The 22,717-nt window shown below is 35.8% G+C and overlaps 2 protein-coding genes across 6 annotated transcripts in view; one reads left to right on the plus strand and one right to left on the minus strand.

Annotated features, from left to right (window-relative positions):
• Nucleotides 1-1,496, minus strand: part of mapk8ip1b (mitogen-activated protein kinase 8 interacting protein 1b) — a 32,428-nt gene extending 30,932 nt beyond the window's left edge. Inside the window, exon 1 of the mRNA XM_048186139.1 lies at nt 1,414-1,496. The gene's annotated coding sequence lies outside the window, so the exon portion shown is untranslated. The remainder of the gene's footprint in view (nt 1-1,413) is intronic.
• The window catches only part of LOC125265743 (equilibrative nucleoside transporter 2), a 44,066-nt gene that overhangs the window by 18,370 nt on the left and 2,979 nt on the right, over nt 1-22,717 (plus strand). For 2 of the 5 annotated variants that reach the window (XM_048186144.1, XM_048186140.1), the window contains exons 3-13: nt 9,768-9,822; nt 10,388-10,469; nt 11,315-11,460; nt 11,863-12,002; nt 12,886-13,020; nt 13,878-13,975; nt 14,066-14,141; nt 16,076-16,254; nt 16,363-16,465; nt 18,929-19,014; nt 20,087-20,286. In XM_048186144.1, coding sequence (XP_048042101.1) covers nt 9,768-9,822; nt 10,388-10,469; nt 11,315-11,460; nt 11,863-12,002; nt 12,886-13,020; nt 13,878-13,975; nt 14,066-14,141; nt 16,076-16,254; nt 16,363-16,465; nt 18,929-19,014; nt 20,087-20,286 — 1,300 coding nt within the window. Of the gene's footprint in view, nt 1-4,564; nt 4,821-8,950; nt 9,498-9,767; nt 9,823-10,387; nt 10,470-11,314; nt 11,461-11,862; nt 12,003-12,885; nt 13,021-13,877; nt 13,976-14,065; nt 14,142-16,075; nt 16,255-16,362; nt 16,466-18,928; nt 19,015-20,086; nt 20,287-22,717 lie in introns of those variants that run through there. The other 3 variants (XM_048186141.1, XM_048186142.1, XM_048186143.1) reach the window with 3 other exon arrangements.

Raw genomic sequence — 22,717 nt, forward strand, 5'->3', positions numbered from 1 at the left:
AACATTGTTGATTTACTTTTTTTTTTTTTTTTGTAAAGGCTGTTTGACTTAGTCTTTGCACGTTCGCTTTGTAAACACTTGCTCAGTACTTCTGCCTACGTCACGCGTGACATTTCCAACATGATTACGTAATGCGTGGTGCATCACAGAGCTAGTGCAAGATGAGCATTTGTGGTTAAAAATATATACTTTTTATTCTTTTTAGAAAATGACTGATCATTTCGCTAGATAAGACTCTTATTCCTCAGCTGGGATCATGTGCCCTTTGAAGCTGCACTGAAACTGCAATTTAGACTTTAAAAAGATAGCAGCATCATTATTTTAATTTTACACAGAGAGTGGTCTATTAGTTAAATCTGTTGACTTTAGCAATCTTTGTTGTTGTTGTTTTATTTTTTTGGCACTCAGAGAGGGATGTTGTATGCAATCATTTTGACAGAGGGAAACAACATTTCTATTTTCAGTACTATTTGTTCTTCAGACATTCCTCTTTAAACACAGTAAGAATCAGTTATTTGAAAAGTTAGCCACATTTGGTTTTTGACCATTGAAAATGGTAAAATTCAATAATTTAAACATGGAGTCTCATTGGGATCCCCATATCTATGTGATTAAACCATGTAGAACTTTAAAAATGAAGATTCTAAAAGAAAAGTTTATTAAGAATGAGAATAGAAGGACATTAAAGGTGATGCTATACGGGGCAACAGTTCTTAAAATAACCTTTTTTTTATCTTAGTGTGAAGGTCATTTTAATAATCTGAAGAACCTTTTCCACTATAAAGAACCTTTTGTGGAATGGAAAGATTCCATGGATGTGTTCAGGATATGGACAAAGGAGTTATTTTGCATATACAAATGCTGAATTGCAGAGCCAAATATTGAGGGAAGCAGGTGAGTTAAATGTGTTTTTCTGATCATTTAAAATACTTTGTCAGGGCTCGACAATAAGGACTGCCCGAAGGCCCGGGGCCAGTGTGAACGACGCTCGGGCCAGTGCTGTAGGGTGAGGGTGTGCGTTATATATCGTCTATGATATCGTAATTGTTGATTTAACTATCTGATGTTATCGAGTATGTCCCTCACTTTACAAAAACAAACAAAAACACACCCAATGAGTGCACGCATGCACTACATTATGTTGTCTAGGTTAAACTAGTGCGCGTGCATATTAAAGTGTTCGCTTTCACTGCGTGATTTAGTCTATTAAAATGCCTTTAGAATGCCCCAGAATTCAAGATAAGGGGCAACAATGACCCTGTATATATTTCATATTTATATAATTTAATATAGTTAACCAATATTACACAAAGAGCGCCGTTTTCGTCCAAATATTAGCATTATTACAAATGTGATATTGATCTTATTCAGCATACAATTTAATGAACAAGAACTTAATATCAAGTGACTTACATTTTAGACACCAAATCGTCTGTTTCGCTGTATTTGGCAAATGAAAATTGTTCCAAAGACCACAGAATTGTTTTGCGTCTCTGAGTAACACTTCCTGAATGAATCAGCCGTTTGAATGAATCGGTTGAATCTCAATGACTCGCTCATTAACAGTGATTCGCTGCCACCTACTGGCGGGTTTAATTTCACATTTAAAGTGTCTTCATTTTTTAAAAATTGAAATAACAGTATTTAACTTTTTATATTTTCAACATTAAAAACATTTTTATGCATCTGTAACTGCTCTTGACTGATTAACTTTAATAAAGTTTAATCTATTCTATAGTTATACATTAGATTACAATTTCTGTACCTGAAAATCTTCTGTTTAAACCTACATGAAAAACTTGAAAAGCACCATTTATTTAATTTATATGTTTGTTCTGTTGTATTTATTTGTGCTATTACTTGTAATTTGATTATTTGTTACTATTTTATTACTTACTGTTTATTTGTCTAATAATATTTAAAATTTAAGTGAGTTAATCTAGTAGCTTTTGGTGTCATAACCCTATTTACTGAGGTTAAATGTAACAAAGACAAAGAAAACAATAACTATGCTTATTTTATAGGCCCATTTTCTTGTCTTTTTCTTTTGTTAATTTTTTGTTGTGGGGCCAGTGAAAATTTTGACGGGGCAAGTAAAAATTTGAACCACTGGCCCGACTGGAACAGTAGAAAAAATCCTTAGCGTTGAGCCCTGTTTGTGTTAAGAAAAAAAAAAAAGACTATGGAGCCCTGCATATGACATGCAGGAAAGAAAATTGTAGGCTAAATCGTGTAGCCTGACTACGTCAGACTTCCTACTTCCGCTCAATTTCATTTCGCTTCTGTACTCAGTCTGATACAGCGTCAGAGCTTTGTGTTTGCCACCGGTCTGGAAACAGCCGGGCCAATCAACGAACAGAGGGCGGGCTGAGAGCCGTGACGTAGATGCTAAGCGCCGAGTTTTACATTGTAGGTTAGAGAAATCGAAAACCGAAACGACCGCGGAAATGGGAAACGAGACACGGGATGCAAACTTCGGGATGCATTAACTTCGCATAATCTGCAAAAGTCGTTTACAGCCATGTTCACTCCGGTATTTCGCTCACATCATCATGTGTTTACAACAGGTTTACAGTGGAAGTTCAATCATAGATTTGAGTTCGATGCATGATGTCTGTGCTTCGATGCGGCTGTACAGGCGGATAACATACGTCATAACTAAACGTATCTGATTGGCTTACGCAGGGACGTGCACAGGAATTTTGAGGGGCAGTTGCTCTGACCTAAAAAAAGGGCAACCAACACTCGTTCTCATGGAGGCGCGCGCGGTGTGCACGGAGGGGAGGGGCTGTGCGCGCGCGAGTATGTGAAAGAGACGCGTGAGTGAGAGACGCAGGGAAATGAAATGCAGCTGAACTTTTGCTTTATGAAAGACATTGACAAAGACGAAAACTAAGGACATTTAATCTATAATTTTATTTTATTTTAGTTAGTTTTGCCAAACACACATTACAGTTTTGGTTAGTTAGCCTATCGTTTTTTTTTTTTTGTAATGCCTCGTTTTTATTTTTATTTCAGTTAACGACGATGTTTTTTCCCACCTAGTTTTCGTTTTTTTCGTTCGTTTTCGTTAAAGATTATAACCTTACTCACCTTTCCGACAACGTTAAGTCGTCTCACCCGACAATCTCCTTCTAGTGCCGCTCATGCAGGCTCAGCTCAGGTGCCGGTCGCGTGCAGCGCTGCAGCCACATAAACAGAGTTTGCCCTTCCCCTACTGACTTTCACTTTCGGACTGCATCCATTGTAAGATATTTTTATTTATTTTTTCCCACCTCGGAAGGGCAACGTGAGTGGAGAAGGGCATATGGGCAGTTGCCCGGGCAACCTGAGCAACCCCCCTGTGCACGTCCCTGGGCTTACGGGTAACCAATGATTTTAAACTTCAGACAAGCGTCCCCTAGCGAGAGAGAAAACACTTCTCTATTATGCCATTCCAGACTCTGTCTACGAAGCAAAGTGAAGTAGCAGAGTCTGGTATTACCAGGCTATAAATCGTGTGCACGATTTAGCAAATCCAGGGAACAAAATAGTAAATCGTGCGCAAGTTTTAGTAAATCAAGGGAATGAATTAGTAAGTCGTGTGCACAATTTAGCCTACTTTTTTCCTTGCATGTCATGTGCTGGGCTCTGTAAAAGACTGTTAAGGAAACACGTAATATTTATGAGGTAAATATTTTGTCAAGGCACCCAAATATTAAGGTTCTGTCATCATTTAGGCCTACTCATCCCCATGTCATTGCAAATTTGTATGAATTTGTCTTCAGTAGAACAAATAAGTAGAATAAATATATATTTTTTTCTTGTTCATACAGTGAAAGCCAAAAGAGTCCAACATTGTTCTCTAATGTTTTTCAAAACATGTTTTTTAGTAGGACACTGTAGTTCTACACTAATGTTGTAATCCTGCAGAAACTTGCAGACTTTGGGCTGGATTGTTGTAGTTTTTAAAGTCACCATGAAATCAAATTTGGCAATTCGTGTTATTTTTATGAAATATTGCAGTAGCCTATTTATTACAAATGATTTATCCATGCACATAATTTTTGAAATTCATGTGCCTCGTAATCTTTATTAAAAATAATTTCCCCTCCCTCTTGCAGCGACATCTCTTCTCTTCTCTGATGATGCGTTTAGTGGCACGAGGGCGGGGCAAACTGTCACTCACATGAGATCAACCAATAGCAACCACAATCTCAACCATTCAATCAATTCCCCCTGGACAAAATCAAATCCTGTCCTAAGTGTGTTGGACTTGGCCACCGATTAGCGTCCGACTTGAAGCAGTGCATGCCGTTTAGAACTTTTGTCCAACTTGAGACGGCGCCGACACCACGTGACTGTGACGTACAGTATATACCATTAAAGATTCATGCAAATGTCCTGGAGACGTTGTCACAGTTCTTAGATTTAGTCTGTCTTAGTTTTTGGACAGTCACGTTTTTTTTTTTTTTTTTTTTTTGTGTTCTGTCCTCGACTTGAGCTGTCTCTGAAACTCTGAAACGTTCTACACTATGTGCAAATAATGCAGAAAAGGCCAGACCAAAAGGGGTCAGCAACTACACTGACAGAACATGAAGAACTTAATCTGGACAAGAGCACTTATCACACTCCAGTCCAGTTGGTAGCGGTAATGCACCTAGCTGCCAGCCGCCATTAAAGGGTTAAAAAAAAGAAGAAGAAGAGGAACGCGCTGCATCCATGTGAGGCACACGGATGTAATTGAATGAAGCCGAACTGCGTTTTGTGGATTTTATGTTTTTGAAATGGGCAGATGAAATGAGAGAATAGCCAAAATCACCGTGAAAACAGGTGAGCAGGTAAACGAAACGCCGACTTTCCTTCAAATGACCTTTCTCTCTCTATTTAGATGGAAAAACTTTAGCAACGTGAACTCATTTGATTGTGACGAAAGCATTCTTGAAATTAACGTTACATCATCTCACCTCTATGAGTGAATTGAATTTGCTCTTGTTTGTTCTGGAAATTATGACATTACCACCAGCTGGAAGGAAACAGAGAAGCTTTTGTGTGCTTCGTGTCACGCAGACAGGCAGTCTATTTGAGTACTATGAATAAATTAGCGGTTTGAGAACATCTTTCAAACACGAAGATAAAAAAAAAAACGAGTCCGTCAGGACGAAAGACGAATGAAAAACGAATTCACGTCGGTACAATTGACGTGACGCGAACCCATCGATCAATTGGTCTGTCATCCTTCGCACATTCGGACATCCGTATTCAATAGCCTTGTTAATCACACTACATTGGACATTCAGATGACATTCACAAGTAAATATGCCATTAAAACAATACTTGCCTATTTTGATCGACTGTGAAAAATGTTGTAAGTTGACAATCGTTGGTTGTCAATAACATTAATTTATTGCACATTTATTGGAAAGTCTGAATTTATCAGAAGTCCGAATGTGCGAATATAAAACCAACTTTACCGAAGTCTGTCATCTGGATTATCAGCAATAAAAAAAAAAAAAAAAAAAAAAAAAAAAAACCTCCATCTTAAATTGTATAGGCTTTACACTTAGTACGAGATTCTTTACGTCTTCTTTAATTTAATTTATTTTTTAATTGCACAGTTGTCACTGCATTTGAAATTCTAAATAAACATAAAAGGGAATGGACGGAGAAAAGGGGGGAAAAAGAAGAGTTCAAGTTTGGGCATAATTATTTTCTCGCATTAAAATAAAGGTGTTACGTCGTCTTTTCCAGCTGTAGTGTTTTTGGTTAAATGTGTCATTCTTTAAGCGACATCATGTTGCCATGTTACCATGCTGTGAGATCAAATAACCATTCAGGCCTGTTTACACCTGGTCACTTCATGCGTTTTCTCTGATCGGATAGATCGTGAAAAGACCTGGGTAGCGTTTCCCAAAAGCATCGTAAGCCTAAATTGATCGTAGCTCCATTGGTTTCAATGGAGCTACGATCAACTTAAGCTTACGATGCTTTTGGGAAACTCTGCCCAGGTCTAAACGCATTCGAAACGGATTTAAATCTGATCGCTCAAACCACTTCAGGAGGTGGTCTGGGACGCATTCCAGTCAAAACTGAACTAAGACATCTTGATATTCTTTAGATTTTTCTGCAATATTTGCTATATCATCCATTACCTTCTCTAACTCACTTCGGTAAAAATAAAAGGTTTAAAAAGGTTTTATATTCGCACATTCGGACTTCTGATAAATTCAGACTTCCAATAAATGTGCAATAAATTAATGTTTGCGAATTTTAAGCAGCGACATGATATTGACAACCAACGATTGTCAACTTAGAACATTTAACACAGTCGATCAAAATAGGCAAGTATTGTTTTAATGGCATATTTACTTGTGAATGTCCAATGTAGTGTGATAACAAGGCTATTGAATACGGATGTCCGAACTTTACCGAAGTCTCTAACTCTGTCTCTGATTTACTGACAACTTTTATATCTAGTGAGACTACTGAAACTCTTACAGATATTTTGAATGGAAGCAGACTAGTCACTAAAGGGTTAATTCATTGGCATTCTTGGCATATCTGGCTCTTAAATTCCCATCGTCACCTCCCTCATGTTACCCTCTGAGTGTGTGTAATGGTTGGATAAACTATTTGTGTATCATTACTTTGTCTCTTGTGAAGATAATTTGTGAGCTGCTGTGCTGTTGGGAATAAACTGCCTGGCTTTCACAGTGATTCTTTGTTTCCATGCATTACTGAGTTAAATGGAAAGGAAAACCCTCCAGGGTACTTTCCCCCCTATGAATTCAAGCTCCTCCTTGCGGAAAAAAAGTACACTTTAACATACTTTTAAAAAGAGTACATTTTACAAAAATAATATTCTTATAAAACATATACTTAAGTGCGAATTTAATGTATTGTTTTCAGACAATGCATATTAATTGCAATTACAGTTTTTCTCGATTGCTAACACACAATAACTGGTTCAGTTGGCCCAGTTTCCCAAACCATTCATTCAGTTCCAGTGCTTCCCACAGGTTTGAAATATACTTGTGGTGGTAGCCGGGTGAAAAATCCTCCTATTACACAAAAATGATCTACTACATGTGACAAACAAATAATGTGTGATTTTTAACAGTATTTTTATTAATTGAAATTAATTTTAATTACATAGCATACTATTACATTTAATTACATACTAATATTGCATAATATTGCAATGCATTATTATGCATTGTAAATTATGCAAAATTACAGCATTTAAATGGTTATCCTTTTCCTGTGTTCTCCTTGCTGTCATATAGTGTCTCTCTCAGTGAATGGGACACAGATTTTAATAGTAAAATGTATATAATGAATAATATATGTCAAATAATGTTCTTAGTCTTTTTTTCCTTTGGGGGAGACTACAATAATTTACTATGAATTAAATAGAAATCAAATTAAATATAATTTATTATGCAACTAAAATACCAATAATGCCCAAAAGAAAAAGAAAAAACTTAGCGTGTGACTTTTAATTATAAACAAGCCCGCAATACACAGGGACTCTTATTTTGAAATGTTTGTACTATTGTAGGCTGATCCTTCAGATTATAAAACAACCGTATAAAAGATTTTATATAAAGGCTATGGAGTAGACATTGTAATAATTCATCAACTTGAGTTCATTAGTAATCGCTTGGCATAAATCTGCGCTTTTCATTGATTGAGAATCACTTTGAAGCAGTCTGAAGCGCCGTTGCGCGAGCTTGTAGAACGCACAACAGCGCCCTCTTGTGACTTTGCAAAATGCAGCGCCCGTGGGAATGTCAGCGGGGGTAAACAGTATTGACGCACACATAACAAGCAGGTATGAAACGATTAGTTAATCTATCGCGGGAGGTTTCATTATATTGGGCAGATATAAAAGTATAAGAGGATAAAAATAATAAAAGCAAAAAATGTGTCTCCAAATATACTTGGGCGGCCGTTATTATACCAGGGCGGCCCGCCCAAGTAAAGTCTATGTGTGGGAAGCACTGAGTTCTAGAAACAAAGACACACTACACAAAATTGCCCTCATTTTGCACAGGTTTAACAGGATCATTTATCCATGTGTAAACACTGAGTGGCAAAACTGATGACACACTAATCAGAATATCAGGATAATATAAATAGGGTAACGGGTGATTATGTGCTTTGGAAAATGAATCCTAGTGGTGGTTGACATTGTTCTTGTGTAGGAATGATCATGAGGGAAGTTGGTCTACAGGTTCATCTACAGGGCTCTTACACATACAGTATAATTACAGTACACAGTAGCAGTACTTTCGATGAGAGAACTTTCACTGTTCTATCTACAGTAAATATTGTAGCACATGTTGTATGCCCTTAAACATTAAAGTGTACCTTCTTTAAGTACACTTAAGTGGCCTTTTATTTCAAAATATTATTTTATGTGCAAGTACAGTTTTTAAAAATACACTTTTAATACACTACAAATCCACTTGACTGTATTGAATGTGGACCTGTAACCAAAGTCTCTTATGTTTCAACCTTTCCCCTCCACCCAATTGGAGACAAAGAAAAGAAAACTTAAGATCAAATCCATTCCTCATGTCATTTATTTTTTAAAGTATCTGCTCAGTGCTTTTCAAAGTTGTTGAGTTGTTTGTTTTTTTGATTCAGACACGCTTGGTGTGTTCTTTTGGGGATTCATGTGATAGAGTTGTTGTTGAGAGACAGTACTTTTATTATTATTATTATTATTATTATTATTATTAAACTTACCTGGGAGTTAAAAGGCTGTATTTAATACTCATGGGTTTGGTACTAGTGTATGAGTCATGTTCACGTGATTGAAGCAGATGGTTGTACACTGTTTAGACCACAGGACTGCGCCAAACCCAGTTACTACAATAGTAATGACTCATTCATTTCGTATTCATGTTTATCTGGAAATCATGCTGCGTAGGAGGTTTTGTCATTGTCGGTGATATGTATAAAATGTAAAGCGTTCAAACTGCTGGTGTGAAATCTCCATTTGTTCAAAAGTCAGTAGAATGTTGTGATTATATGATACATTTCTACTGATTTAATTTTACCAACAAAACGTTCTAATGTACTGTAAGTAAACTTTTAATTAAAGATATTGTTGAAGTAAATTGAAGGTAAAGAATGGCTTAAATGAAAATGTTCACTTGTTCTTTTCTCAAGAATCCTTACCGTTTCAAAAAAAAAAAAAAAAAAAAAGTGTCAAGAGTGCCAATAGCTCTAGGCCACAGCAACCTAAATGCCATCTAACAACAAAATGCTTTAGTTCTATGTGTAAGAGAGTAAAAACTGCTCTGACGTGAACGCTCCTCCTTCTCTCTGTTCCCCAATTCTCAGAGAAACACCATGTTTGTCCACGGACAGTCATGTTTAATTAAGCTATTTTGTTTGAATAAGCTGTAGCTAATGCAGTCAATTACAAACGACAAACGAGTATTTTGTGAAGGGACTGCTGTATGTTGCCTAAATCTTTTTAGATTCTGTATATAGTGTACATGAAGGTAAAGAATGCTCATGAATATTTTTCTCCTCCTTTTCTACCCCATTATTGAGCACAGTAGCTTCGATGATAGCCAAAAGCTGCTTTTAGACCAACGTATGGATTGTTTTAGCGTGACGGACGGATGTTGGGACTATTTAAGGAACCAGCACAGCAGGAATCACTCAGACCTTTGTGTATTGAGTGAAATTGCTGTTGCAGCTGAGGGACATGGATACAATGTAAAGCTTGAATTGCGTTTTCATGATTTTACGTTTTATTTTTTGAACAGCTGCTGACAGTACATCCGACAAAATGAACAAAAGAGATGACGCCCCCAAAGACCGGTAGGATTTCATTTCCTTTTTTTGCCTTCAACACTCCAGATTCTATCAAACTAAAGGACTGATTTAGCCTCAGTGAACCTCAATGATATGTGGTTTCAGTTTAATTGCTCTGAAAGCACTTAAGTGAGTCAACAGAACAGACCGATACAGACTGTAATCAAGCTAATAGCTTTCCACTATTACCTGGGGTCATATTGTTATAAGTGAACAACAAATAAGTCATATTTTTCTCATTTCTCTTGATATTGAAATTGTGGTAATTAATTCAGATTGAGATCATTTAAATTAAAATATTTTTTGTGAGGGTAGGGTTGCCATGGGCCGTTAAAGGTGTCCCAAGTTCATTTTTCAAAATTAAAAAAAGGCTTAAATAGTGTAAAAAATGTCTTTATTATCATTTGCAGTGGTCTTAAATTCAGGAGCAGACAGGCAGGACTCAATTAACAGGATAGATTAAGATTGAAGAAAGGTTTTATACTTGGTTGGTTTGTTTTGCATGTGATGGAGTGGAATTGAAGTAAATAAACTGAGACTTGTTTACTGTCATGTTCTTTCTTCTGTTCAGCGGATGCCTTGTAGCGATCATATTCTTCATCCTTGGCCTGGGAACACTGTTGCCATGGAACTTCTTTATGACGGCATCTATGGTAATAAGAATGATATGAACTGTTATGAATGTTATTATTCTAGATATGAACTGGAATAACACAGGAATAACACGAGTTTCTCAGAAAATCTTTAAGCCAAATCTTCATGAACAACACATTTGTTTGCATTTTAAAGGGCGCTTCATTAGTATGAGAGAAATTCTCCCCCAGGACATTGATCTTTTATCGATCTGAACTCTCCAATGAGTGTAATTAGTTTGCTAGTTGGCTAACATCCAGGAATGAACTGATTAGTCTGATCACTGATGCAGAATTTTGTCTCATATTCCTGCTATCACTATAATTATGATATTATTACTGTGTTGTGGTTAATTTTGTAATGTTTGAATATTTCCAATGTGTTTAAAGCCTTTTTTATTAGCAGTAGTTTAATAGTCTGATTTGAGAAAAGGTTGCGGCCTTGTTTGCGAGTCGCTGTGTTTTATCATTCAGATTTAACAAAACACAATTGGAAACCTTTTTTTTTTTTTTTTTTTAAATTCTCGTAAATTTTCAGTACTCAAAGCGACATGTTTTCCATTCGTTCGCATGCTTTAATGTAAAATAAAAGAATATTTCTCAGGGTGAGTTAAAAAAGTAAAAGTAAATTTCACGATAGAGAATTTTTGGTGTAATTTAACTAGGGGGAAAAGTCTCTCTCTCTCTCTCTCTCTCTCTCTCTCTCTCTATATATATATGCGTTCTAAGTTATCGACTTTGGCCATCAAAAAATCCATATCGGTTGACCATTTAATCTGCCAGGTCACAGTGTAACATTTGATTATATTGCAGTGTTGAAAGTGATTGTTTAGTGTTTTCTTAAATCTTTGATTTGGTTTTTACAGTATTTCAACAACAGACTCAATACTTCTGAATGGAGGAATGGAACAATAACAACTAGGAAGGAGTATTATTTCAATAACTGGATGACTCTGCTTTCCCAGCTGCCTTTGCTGCTGTTCACTTTGCTCAACTCTTTTCTCTATCAGCGGTGAGAATTTATTTTTGAAAAAAATATTTTTGTTCCTGGTGTACTTGACCCTAGCACACAAACCACAAAGATGCTTAACATAGTTATGAAATGCACTCTAAATGTGTATAATTCAAAGGGACGACAATGATGCAGTAATGTAAAAAAAAAAAGATAAAATTGTAAAGAGTGAAACAATAATCCTCATTAACCAAGACAGCAAATACATTTTGAACATTTGTTGATGTATTTTTTTATATATCATATCCACTATTAAAATAGTTTTATATAAACATAATATAAAGTTTAAGGACACAAAATTTCATTAAAATGTTTATGACACAAATTCATTAAGCAAAAGTGTGTTGTTTAATATAACATTTACTGAAATCAGTAATATATACCAGGTCATTTGTGTTTCAGGATCTCAGAGAGAATGAGGATAGCAGGCAGTTTAGTCTTCATCCTCATCCTTTTCATCCTCACTGCTGTCCTGGTGAAGATCCCAATGGAGGAGGACAGGTTCTTCTCCATCACCATGGCAACTATCTGGTTTATCAATTGTTAGTGACTTTGAAACCTCATATCACCATCATAAATATGAATATATTTATATATTTCTACTGATATATGCTGATCATGTGACACTGAATACTGGAGTAATGATTCTGAAAATTCAGCTTTGCATCACTGGAATAAATTACATTTTAAATATATATTACAGTAGAAAACAGTTATTTTAAATTAATTTTTAAATTATATTTAAACATATAATTTTACATTTTCTACTCTATTTTTGATCAAATGATTTTTGATCAGCATTGGTGAGCATAAGAGACTTATTTCAAAAACATGAAGAAAAAATCAACACTGAACCGAACTTTATAACTGACACCCTTTTAAGGGCAAGTTTACACGACAATGATGTAAAATGTTTTTTGTACAAACGACAATATTGTCAAAATGATCCCCGTTCACACGGATCTGCAAAAATGGCTAAAACACTGTATTTTGCTTCCAGGCCAGTAGTTGGCGATGTCACTTTGTAAAGAAACACTACACTCATATAGACTGAACACATAATATGCATGCACATGATATCACCATTTTCACAAATTTGCGTTTCTGTAGTTTACACAGAGATGATAATGGTATCATTTTCAGAAACTTGCACTTTGAAACCAGTTTTCAAGAGTTTGCATTTCAGGCTCCCAAAATGCCATTGTCTTGTAAATGAACGGCCAAAATGCATAAAAAGTTTTCAGTTTTTAGTTAAAAATGGTGTCGTGCAAACAACCCCTTAATCTATTTCAGAGTAAATGCATAAATATTGAGATGCATCAAATATTGTTAATGTTTTTATGTATATCATCCACTCTTGCTGTAAAGATCAGAGTTTTTTTGTGTGTGCTCTTGATGATTGTTCTTCTGTTTGTCTCTCGGCAGCATTCGGGGCTGTGTTACAGGGAAGTCTGTTCGGTTTGGTGGGTTTATTGCCGCAGAGGTACAGCGCCTTCTTTATGAGCGGACAGGGACTCGCAGGGACATTTGCTGCTCTTGCAATGATCTTTGCTATAGCAAGTGAGACACATTGTTTGTTTTTTTTTGTATTATTGAGTTACCAGTTTAATTTGAAATAATATTTTGAATGTTTAATTTTTTTTATTTTCTGTTTTCATTTAAATTTTTTTGTTAATTTGTTTTTTGTTTTTTTGTTTTTTGTAAATTTTTTTTGTACATATAGTATAAATTTATATTTCAGTTTTAGTTTCAGTTATTTTAGTACATCAAGTTAAACTAAAGGAAAATGAGAAATGCTGCTTTTGTTTTTAAAGTAACGGAAAGGTATTGTATGGTTTTAGTTAACTATAATAACCCCAGTCTGACAAACAAGTTGATTTCAAGTTACTCAACTACACCCAAAACTCTCACAATAAAAAAATTAATAGAACAGTAAAATATAATAGAAGAAAATAATAGTAAAAAAATAATAATAGTAGAAAAAAAAACATTATTTGGTAACACTTTATTTTAGTGTTCCTGTTACACATCTTACATGTATTTACTATAGTAATAACAGTAAACTATGCATAGTTACGAGCAACTAACCTTAAACCAAACCATTATTTTATAGTAAGTACATGTTAATTCAAATTACTCAGTATTTATTTGTATAATTGCAACAAGGGCACCTTAAAATAAAGTTTAACTTCAATAATTTTGCAAATGTGGTTTTGTGAGGTTAAGGCTCACTAGTGGGGCTAATTTGTCGTCGTTGCACATCTTGTGTCATCTCGGGTAATGTCAGGTCAGCGTTGAATTTCCTTCCTTTTTAGATTTTGCTTATTTAACTCCACAGAGATTCACTCTTGCCAAATGAACATTCATGCATTTCTGTATAGATCTGTTCACTGGCCGACTGTGTGTGTCTGTAACAGGTGATTCTGACAGTGAAACGGCAGCTCTGGGTTATTTCATCACTCCGTGTGTTGGGACCCTTGTCACGCTCATCAGTTACATGCTGCTACCCAAACTGGTGAGTGTGTGTTTAGATCCTGTCAGATCTGTACTGTTCTATAGTCAGCTAAATCTGAGACTAACCTCTGGAGTGTGTATGTGTGTGCAGGAGTTTGCCAGATTTTACCTGGACAGCAAAAGCAAGAGTTATGAGCTTGAGACGTCCAGCCAGCTGCTGCCTACAGGTGAAGCTTACAGTGTATAAAGTTGTTGTGGTACATACAGATACTGGATTGCCAATTCACTATTATTAATAGATTAAAAGCAATATACTGTGGGCCAGATTTATTAATTGCTTGCGCCAGCACAAACCCTCTTTTGGCGTTAAAAGAATACTGTCAGGATTTAAAGACACGCAGTGAAAAATTAGCCCTGAAAAGGCGTGGACACAGATATTTTTTGTGGCAAACCTTATTGCATATGCATTTGAAGGAGTTTCCCTTTCAGATGCAACATTTATGGGAGGAGAGTATTTAAATGAATCATGCAAGGTGATTTACTAAGGTTTGCGCTAGTCAATTTACTGGTTTTTGCACAATTATTTACTGCCCCCCAAAAAACATGTCTTAAACCAGATGCTAATTTGCGCTGCTCTTGGTAGATTGTGTTGGTTATTATGAAAATGATCCAGCTGCATCTGTGTTTATTAATTTGCGCGTCGTCACATCACATGCAGAACTTTTATCTCCCATCAGCGCTTTTGTGGGATTACTCTTTCACTCTTAGGCCACGTTCACACAGCAGCAGAATACGGTTGTCAATCCTGTATTTCAGTCCTTAATACGGTTATGTTCACACACACAGTACGGTTATTTACGGGAGTGACAACCACATTCTATAACCGTACTCGCACCCGTAAATTCTCAGGATTCACAACCGCATTCTCTGAATATTCGTGCTGTTTGAACGGAACCGGACTGGACAACTAGTTGTCAGTCACGTCATACAGTGCGAGAGAGCCGCTCTTCTAAAGTGTTTTGTATGTGGTTTCGCTTTCAGTAACTTACAGCGACAGCGATATGAGCTGTGTGTCATCTTAAGGTGTTAGATCCAGTCACTGTTCTCCACCGGAGCAGCTCCCGTCAGTTTTGTGATTCTTTTCCTAATTCAAATTGATAATACTTTTCAGTTTTATGGACGTCGCCACGTTGGTCACTGTATGGACGTCGCCACGTTGGTCACTGTCGTTATGGTTACTAGTAAGAGAATATGGGCTTGACTCTCGTTGCATGTTCATACAGACAGTGTTCCAGACGCTACTGTAAGTGTGAACGAGACATTTCAAGACTCACACCTATAAGTAAATGCGGTTGTCAATCCCAAAAACTGACCGTGTGAACGTGGCTTTAGTAAATCTGGCCCTGTATCTTTAAAATAATGTTAATTCCAAGAGTTATTTCCCAAGGGAAAAAGAAATACACTTTAGCATACTTATAAAAAGAGCATACAGACATAATATACTATGGTAAAAGTTAAGTACTACTTTATATGTGATTTTTTTTTTTTTTTTTTTTTTATTCTATTGTCTTTGAAATATTGTTAGTGTTCTGCTGAATGTACTGACAAGTATTAAACTAAAATGTCACACATAAATTTTCATAATTACACATTTGTAATTGTTGCAATTTAAAATCACATGCTTTAGTATGTTAGTCAACACATCAAAAGTGTACTTTAAAGCAGTGTTTCTCAACTCCAGTCCTCGGGACCCACTGCTCTGCACATTTTGTATGTATCCCTTATTTAACACACCTGATTTAGATCATCAGCTCATTAGGAGAGTCTGCATGAACTGAATTGAGTGTGTCATATAAGAGAGACATACAAAATGTGCAGAGCAGTGGGTCCCGAGGACTGGAGTTGAGAACCACTGCTTTAAAGCACAGCAAAAATTATTAAAACAATTTAATATGCGCTTTAAAATGAAACTTTTCATTTGACGTTAAGTGCATTTTTTAAAAAGTGTACTCTTTAAGTACACTAATGGTGCCTTTTACTGTATTTCATTAATATTATACTGTATTATTAATGAAATATATTACAAGTGCACATTCAATACAATTAAGCACACTTCTTTTTCACAAGGAGAGACTTTATTTTAAGATGATTGTTTATCCAGATGCTGTGGAAGGTTGTGAGAAGACGAGCGATCCGTCTAATGGCCCAGTGGTTAACGGAAATCCTAACAAAGGTGTTAACTGTGTGAGTGAAGAGGAGGGCTGCAAACAGGCCATCCTCACGCTGCAGACAGAAAACGTGTCCACCCAGAAGAGCTCTGTCCTGCAGGTCTTTAAAAAGGTGCAGTTTATATTTTACCAATCAAAGTTTACAGTGTCTTACAGCTTGTGGTCTGCTTTGAATCATTAACAATGGCTTATTGTCATCATCTTCTCTCTCCGTCTCTAGATTTGGGTTATGGCGTTTTGTGTGACGTTTGTATTCACAGTAACACTGTCAGTTTTTCCGGCTGTTACCGTGGATGTGAAAACTGTCTATGGAGGAAACTGGGGTACGGAATACACACACACATGCACACCCACATGATATTGATATGTTAGTAACGTAATTAGTGATGTGGCGTGAAGGCCAAGTATGGTAACCCATTTAACCCATCCAAGTTAGAGCACACACATTAGGAACAGTGAGTAGTGAACACACACCGTAAACCCGGTATTAAGAATCGAAAAGAATTTAACTGAAATGAGGGAAGAAATTCCTAATTCGTGGGATTCATAAGATTTATATATTTTTGTCTTCATGTCATCTGCAGGGCTACATAAAAAATACTGTCAACAGCCAGAAAAACAAAACTTTGTTTTTAGGAGTTAAATGTTACATAAAATCAGGCGAATGAAAAATGAACAAACCCCTCTGTAAAACCTTTAGAATTTTGTCTTTGTAAAACCTTCAGAATTAAGTTTGATGTTTGTAAAGCTGCTGAGGTGGAGATTCAACTCTGTTCGTGAGAAAACTCAGCCTTTAAAGGTATACTGTATATTGTAATTGTAATCTACAGAGACAAATAGATAAAGTGTAATAAACACTTAAATGTGTATCTTTGATATTTGAACGAAAACATATTATGAAAGCAACGTAGCCCAAAATTGTTTTTTACTTTTTTTTTTTTTTAAAGTTTTACTTATAGTTCACAACATTGCAAAGTCTTTTCTAAGCAAATAAACAAGTTTGCAGAACAGGTGCATGCTGTATTTAGAGCTTTCCCTGACCAAATGCTGACATATTGAGCACATGCTGTAATTTCTACAGCTTGCCCTTCAAAATCATTATGCTAAATGATTAACGAAGTAAATGCACATTCATCAAATTCAAAACCTTACTCATGTTTGAGATAGTGTCAGATGTGATCTGGCAAAAGCTAAAAATAGAGGTTGCTAGATCTCTATTAAATGTCATAATTAAATTCATAACAGTTTTCTACTTAATTCTGCTTAATTGTTTTAAAATCTGATAAATGCTGCCATCTGGTGGCTCTCTAAAGAATAGCACTCAAAGTGCTTTCAACATTAAAAGTACTCCTTCATTGGCCTTCCCAGCCAATTAACTTGGTGTTTTGTAGATGTTTTATTTATTTATTTTTTAATCAAATTTACTGTTATATTATTATTTATAATAATTTGTACAGGACTTTGGTCAGTGTAAGCTGAATTTAAATGTGCTTTGATGGAACTTGCCCCCTGACTGAGCTGTTCTCCCTTTTTTTCCCCTCCATTTCTGTCACAGATTAAAGGGTAAGTTCCCCCAAAAATGAAATCTGTCATTAATTACTCACCATCATGTTGTTCCACACCCGTAAGACCTTCGTTCATCTTCAGAACACAAATTAAGATATATTTGATGAAATCTGAGAGGTATCTGAACCACACATGAGCACATTTCACTTTTCAAGGCCCAGAAAGGTAGCAGAGACAATAGGCTTGTTCGACTTCATGTGGTGCCGCAAAGATTGGCCGCCTGACAAAAGCAAAGCATTCTGGTTAGAAAACTTGTCTGACTTTGATCGGCGCTGCAGCCATTTTACAATCACATGTGCCATCAAAGTACTGCGAGAGCAAAACGAGACCAGCCGCCTAGGTCAAGCGCTACAATTGCACAAAATCGGCAGTGAAAGCCTTGATGACGACACACTTTATTCTCATTGGTCAGATATTCAAAAATGGAATTTCAATCGCATTCACTTCTTCGGCTACAGTCAACACACAAATCGCGTGATCTCCCATGAACGACATTGTTTCAGCACACTACGGAAAGCACAAAGTGTCTGACATGACGGCCGACTCCTCCCCCTCCTGCAAACAGCAGATCTCGCCAGCCGGTGGCAGGTTAGTGTAGTTCATCTCGAACAAGTCAAGGTTGAACCACTGTAGTCACGTCAACTATTTTAACAATGTCTTCAGTACCTTTCTGGACCTTGACGGCAGTGGATGAATCGCTGTCTATGGAGTCAGAGAGCTTTCGAATTTCATCAAAATGTTTTTGCCCGAGTTTTTGAAGCTCCAAAGAGTGCATCTATCTGTCATAAAAGTAAACCAAACGACTTTAAGTAATATTATTTAATATAACTCTGATTGTGTTCGGCTGAAAGAAGAAAGTCATATACATACTGTACTAGGATGGCATGAGGGTGAGTAAATTGTTGGATAATTTTCATTTTTGGGTGAACTGTTCCTTTAATATTTGGCAACACTGTTGACTTGTCTATTGGATAAGAACTGAATTGGATGATGACGTCACTTCTCCAGAGATGCTCTGTAGATGAATTGAACTCATTCCCTAATTGATTAACCTTACACGGTTTTGAACCAAACTCAATCAACACGAGAAAAAAAATGTTGTTCCCTCAACATAGGATCTTGAGGCCACGACAAAACTGTGAGAAGTGAATCTCACTGTTACTGATTCACACACACAAGGATGTACATCACATTTTTGTCTCTCTCCCTCTTTCTCTCAGAACGGTACTTCATTCCTGTTGCTTGTTTTCTCATCTTTAACATGATGGACTTTTTTGGCAGAATTTCCACATTAAAATTTAAGTGGGTAAGTGAATTATTTTATTGCTAATACATTCCTTAATCCATCTCTTCATCTCTCCATGAGCACATTTGGGTGATTCACAGCAAAAGAACTGCAGATAATAATTACACACAAGCTGTTCACAAGCAGTTTGATGTGAGTATTTGTATATGAGATGTTTGTATCCCTGAATGGAAGCAAATGGCACTTTGATACAAATATGAACTACATCTATATATACTTAGATACACATCGTCCTCCACTAGTATTGGCAAAAATGAGAAAAACAGGCTGTGAAAAAAATATATTTGCTTTTTATTCACTTAAGATTTTCATTTAAAAAGATAATACATAATACCTCTAACCTTTAAAGTGTAAATAAAGTGAAATGTTTAAAAAAATATTTTATGAAACAAACTACGATTCAGAAGTTTGATCAGTATGATTTTTTTTCATGAAGACCCATTCAATTAATCAAGTTTATAATAATACAAAAGATTTTTATTTCAAAGAAATGCTGCTCTTTTGAACTTTCAGTTAGACTTTACAACAAGATCCCATTAGTTAATACATTAACTAACATTAACCAATGTGTTATTGCTAATTGTTAGTTAATAAAAATACAGCTGTTTGATGTTAGTTCATGTTAGGTCAGGTCCATAAAATAATGTTTACAGATACAACTTTTGGTTTTGATAATGAATTAGTTAATATTAAAAGTAGCGTTAAGTTATATTGATAAATTCTTTAGAAGTATTTTTGATTTTCATTAGTTCATGTGAACTAATGTAAATGACCTATGTTAACAAATGAAACCTTATTGTAAAGTGTTACTGAACGTTCTATTAATCAAAGAATCCTGGAAAAATGAAAGAATCCCCGAATCACAGTTTCCACAAAAAACCCATATATTTTACATTCAAATGTTATGTTTTTGTGGATAAAGGATAAACGGGTGTTCAAGACATTTTTCCACATTCTGTCAGAAAATGTTTTATATTGTGGTGAAATGTTGTGCATGGTGGAGCTTTATTATTTAAAAATTTCGTAGCAAAAACATGAAACGATTCTTCTCTATGTTCTGTCTCTCCCGCAGCCCTCTAAAGAGAGTCGTTTGTTCCCAGCGCTGGTTGTGTCTCGTGTGGTCTTCGTGCCGCTACTCATGATGTGTAACGTGCAGGAGAGACGCTATCTGCCTGCGCTTTTCTCAAACGACGGGATATTTGCCGCAATCATGCTGATTTTCTCCTGGTCCAGCGGATACTGTGTGTGTCTGTCCATGACATATGCGCCACAGTGAGTACTTGCATTTCAACCGAAATATGCAAATGGTAATATTATTAAATATTGTTACGATTTAATATAACTCTTTTACATTTGAATATATTTTAAATTGTAACTTATTCATGTGCTGCAAAGCTGAATTTTCAGCATCGTTACTCCAGTCTTGTCACATGATCCTTATTGTATACTTCAGAATCACTAGCTTTGTTTACATGGGCACTTTTTGTTTCAGTCGGAATCATTCCGATTAATGAACATAGTGTTTACGTGAACGCTAAATAAAGTGATTGGGTTGATGTCCGCGCTTATGTATCACAAGCTTCAAATCAGTTTGTGCAAGGATACTTATCAAGCAGTAAAAACACCCCTTCCCGTGCCCAAAACAAGGCGTCTGCAGATGGGAGTCCGAAGCAAGCACTGGTGGGACAATGTCTTCCTGCAGCACTTCACAGACCATGAGTGGAAGGAGAATTTTAGATTAATGACAAGCTCATTCCGTGCGTCATACGTCATTATGTTAGGACTGGGTAAAAATATTGATTTCTCGATTTTTATTGATTCTCATTTTTACAAACCGATATCAATTCTTAAATCTCAAGAATCTGTTAGTCTATCCTGTTTTCAGTTGATGAATGAACGGAACATTGTACCGCGCTTCCCATCCAATAAATCGCAATAAGCTTTGTGCATTGTTACTTTTGATATAAAGCAAAGTCTCAAGATTTCAAATTCTGTCCATTTTATTATAAAATTCAAAAAACAAATACGCTTTTGGCGCTGTTTAATGTGCCGTGACAGATCGCAGTAGCCCCTGACTTCCGCTTTAATACCAGTTACATTGTGAAATAAATATGAATGAACATCTGAAGGTACAGTATGTTAAAAGACAGAGTACAACTTACCGTAAATCTGTATCATGTCTCATGTAATCGCTCATTCAGTGTTTCAACTGCTGAAAGATGGCAATAAATCATGTCACGTAACGTCAATAAAACACGTAATGTCACGTAACGTCACCTCAAGAAAACGATATTCAGTGACCATAAACTTATTAGTCAGCTTGAAAAATGAACTGTACAGAGGAGCATTTTGCTAAATATATACACTGTGTGCAGAATTATTAGGCAAGTTGATTTTCTGATCATATTTTTTTCCAAGCACATTTTACCAATTCTAAACCACATTAATCTTAATAATTACTATTCATTTTGTATTTAATCATTTATAAGTGATATATAATTGTTCATGAAGGCTGGAAATGAAAAACGCCTTATATTCAGGTGTGCAGAATTATTAGGCAGGTTTGCTTTTACAGGCAAAATGAGCCAAAAAAGAGATTTAACTCAGACTGAAAAGTCAAAAATTATTAAAGGGATAGTTCACCCAAAAATGAAAATTTGATGTTTATCTGCTTACCCCCAGGGCATCCAAGATGTAGGTGACTTTGTTTCTTCAGTAGAACACAAATTATGATTTTTAACTCCAACCGTTGCCATCTGTCAGTCAAATAATGGGAGTGAATGGGAACTCGATCAATAAGAGTCGAAAAACCTTGCATAGATAAATCCAAATTAAACCCTGCGGCTCGTGACGACACATTGATGTCCTAAGACACGAAACGATCGGTTTGTGTGAGAAAACGAACAGTATTTATATCATTTTTACCTCTCAAACACCACTATGTCCAACCGCGTTCAGCACTCGCTTAGTGAGGTCTGATCGCGCTCTGACAATGACAGTGATGTCTTGCGCTTATACTTCAATGAGTGCCAGACATCACTGCCGTTGTTCATGAACAATTATATATCACTTATAAATGATTAAATACAATATTAATAGTAGTTATTAAGATTGATGTGGTTTGGAATTGGTAAAATGTGCTTGGGGGGGGGGGGGGAATATGATCAGAAAATTTAATTGCCTAATAATACTCATAATTTTTAATGTTCTTCAATATTTAATGCATGTTTGAATAAATCTGTTAAGTATTTATGACAGTCAGCCACCATTTAAATGTTTATATTTAAAAAAAAAAACGAATTGGAGTAGAAATATATTTATATGATTGTAAATATAGTATTATAACTTTATTATTATAAAAAACTTCCTTGAGTGTAATGTAAGTACAAATCAGTTCATTTTAACCTTCAATATTATAATGTAGTACCAACTGACAGCATTAGTTGATTGTATCCAAAATAATCAAATCACAAGCTTGTGAATCGAAATTGAATCTAGTCGTGAAATTTTCAGTTTTGGTTTTCAATCTGATGAAGTGTTTGCATATCCTATCGAACGGATCTGAAAAGGTTTAAACCACTACTTACAATCCGATTGAACAGATTTGAACAATTCATTTTGGTTGACATGGTTTCATGTGACTTTTTTTATTCCGACTGTGCTACTATTACTAGGCTCCATGTAAACACAGCTATTGATAGTT

This window comes from Megalobrama amblycephala, linkage group LG3, assembly GCF_018812025.1.
Source record: "Megalobrama amblycephala isolate DHTTF-2021 linkage group LG3, ASM1881202v1, whole genome shotgun sequence".
Taxonomy (NCBI): Eukaryota; Metazoa; Chordata; class Actinopteri; order Cypriniformes; family Xenocyprididae; genus Megalobrama; species Megalobrama amblycephala.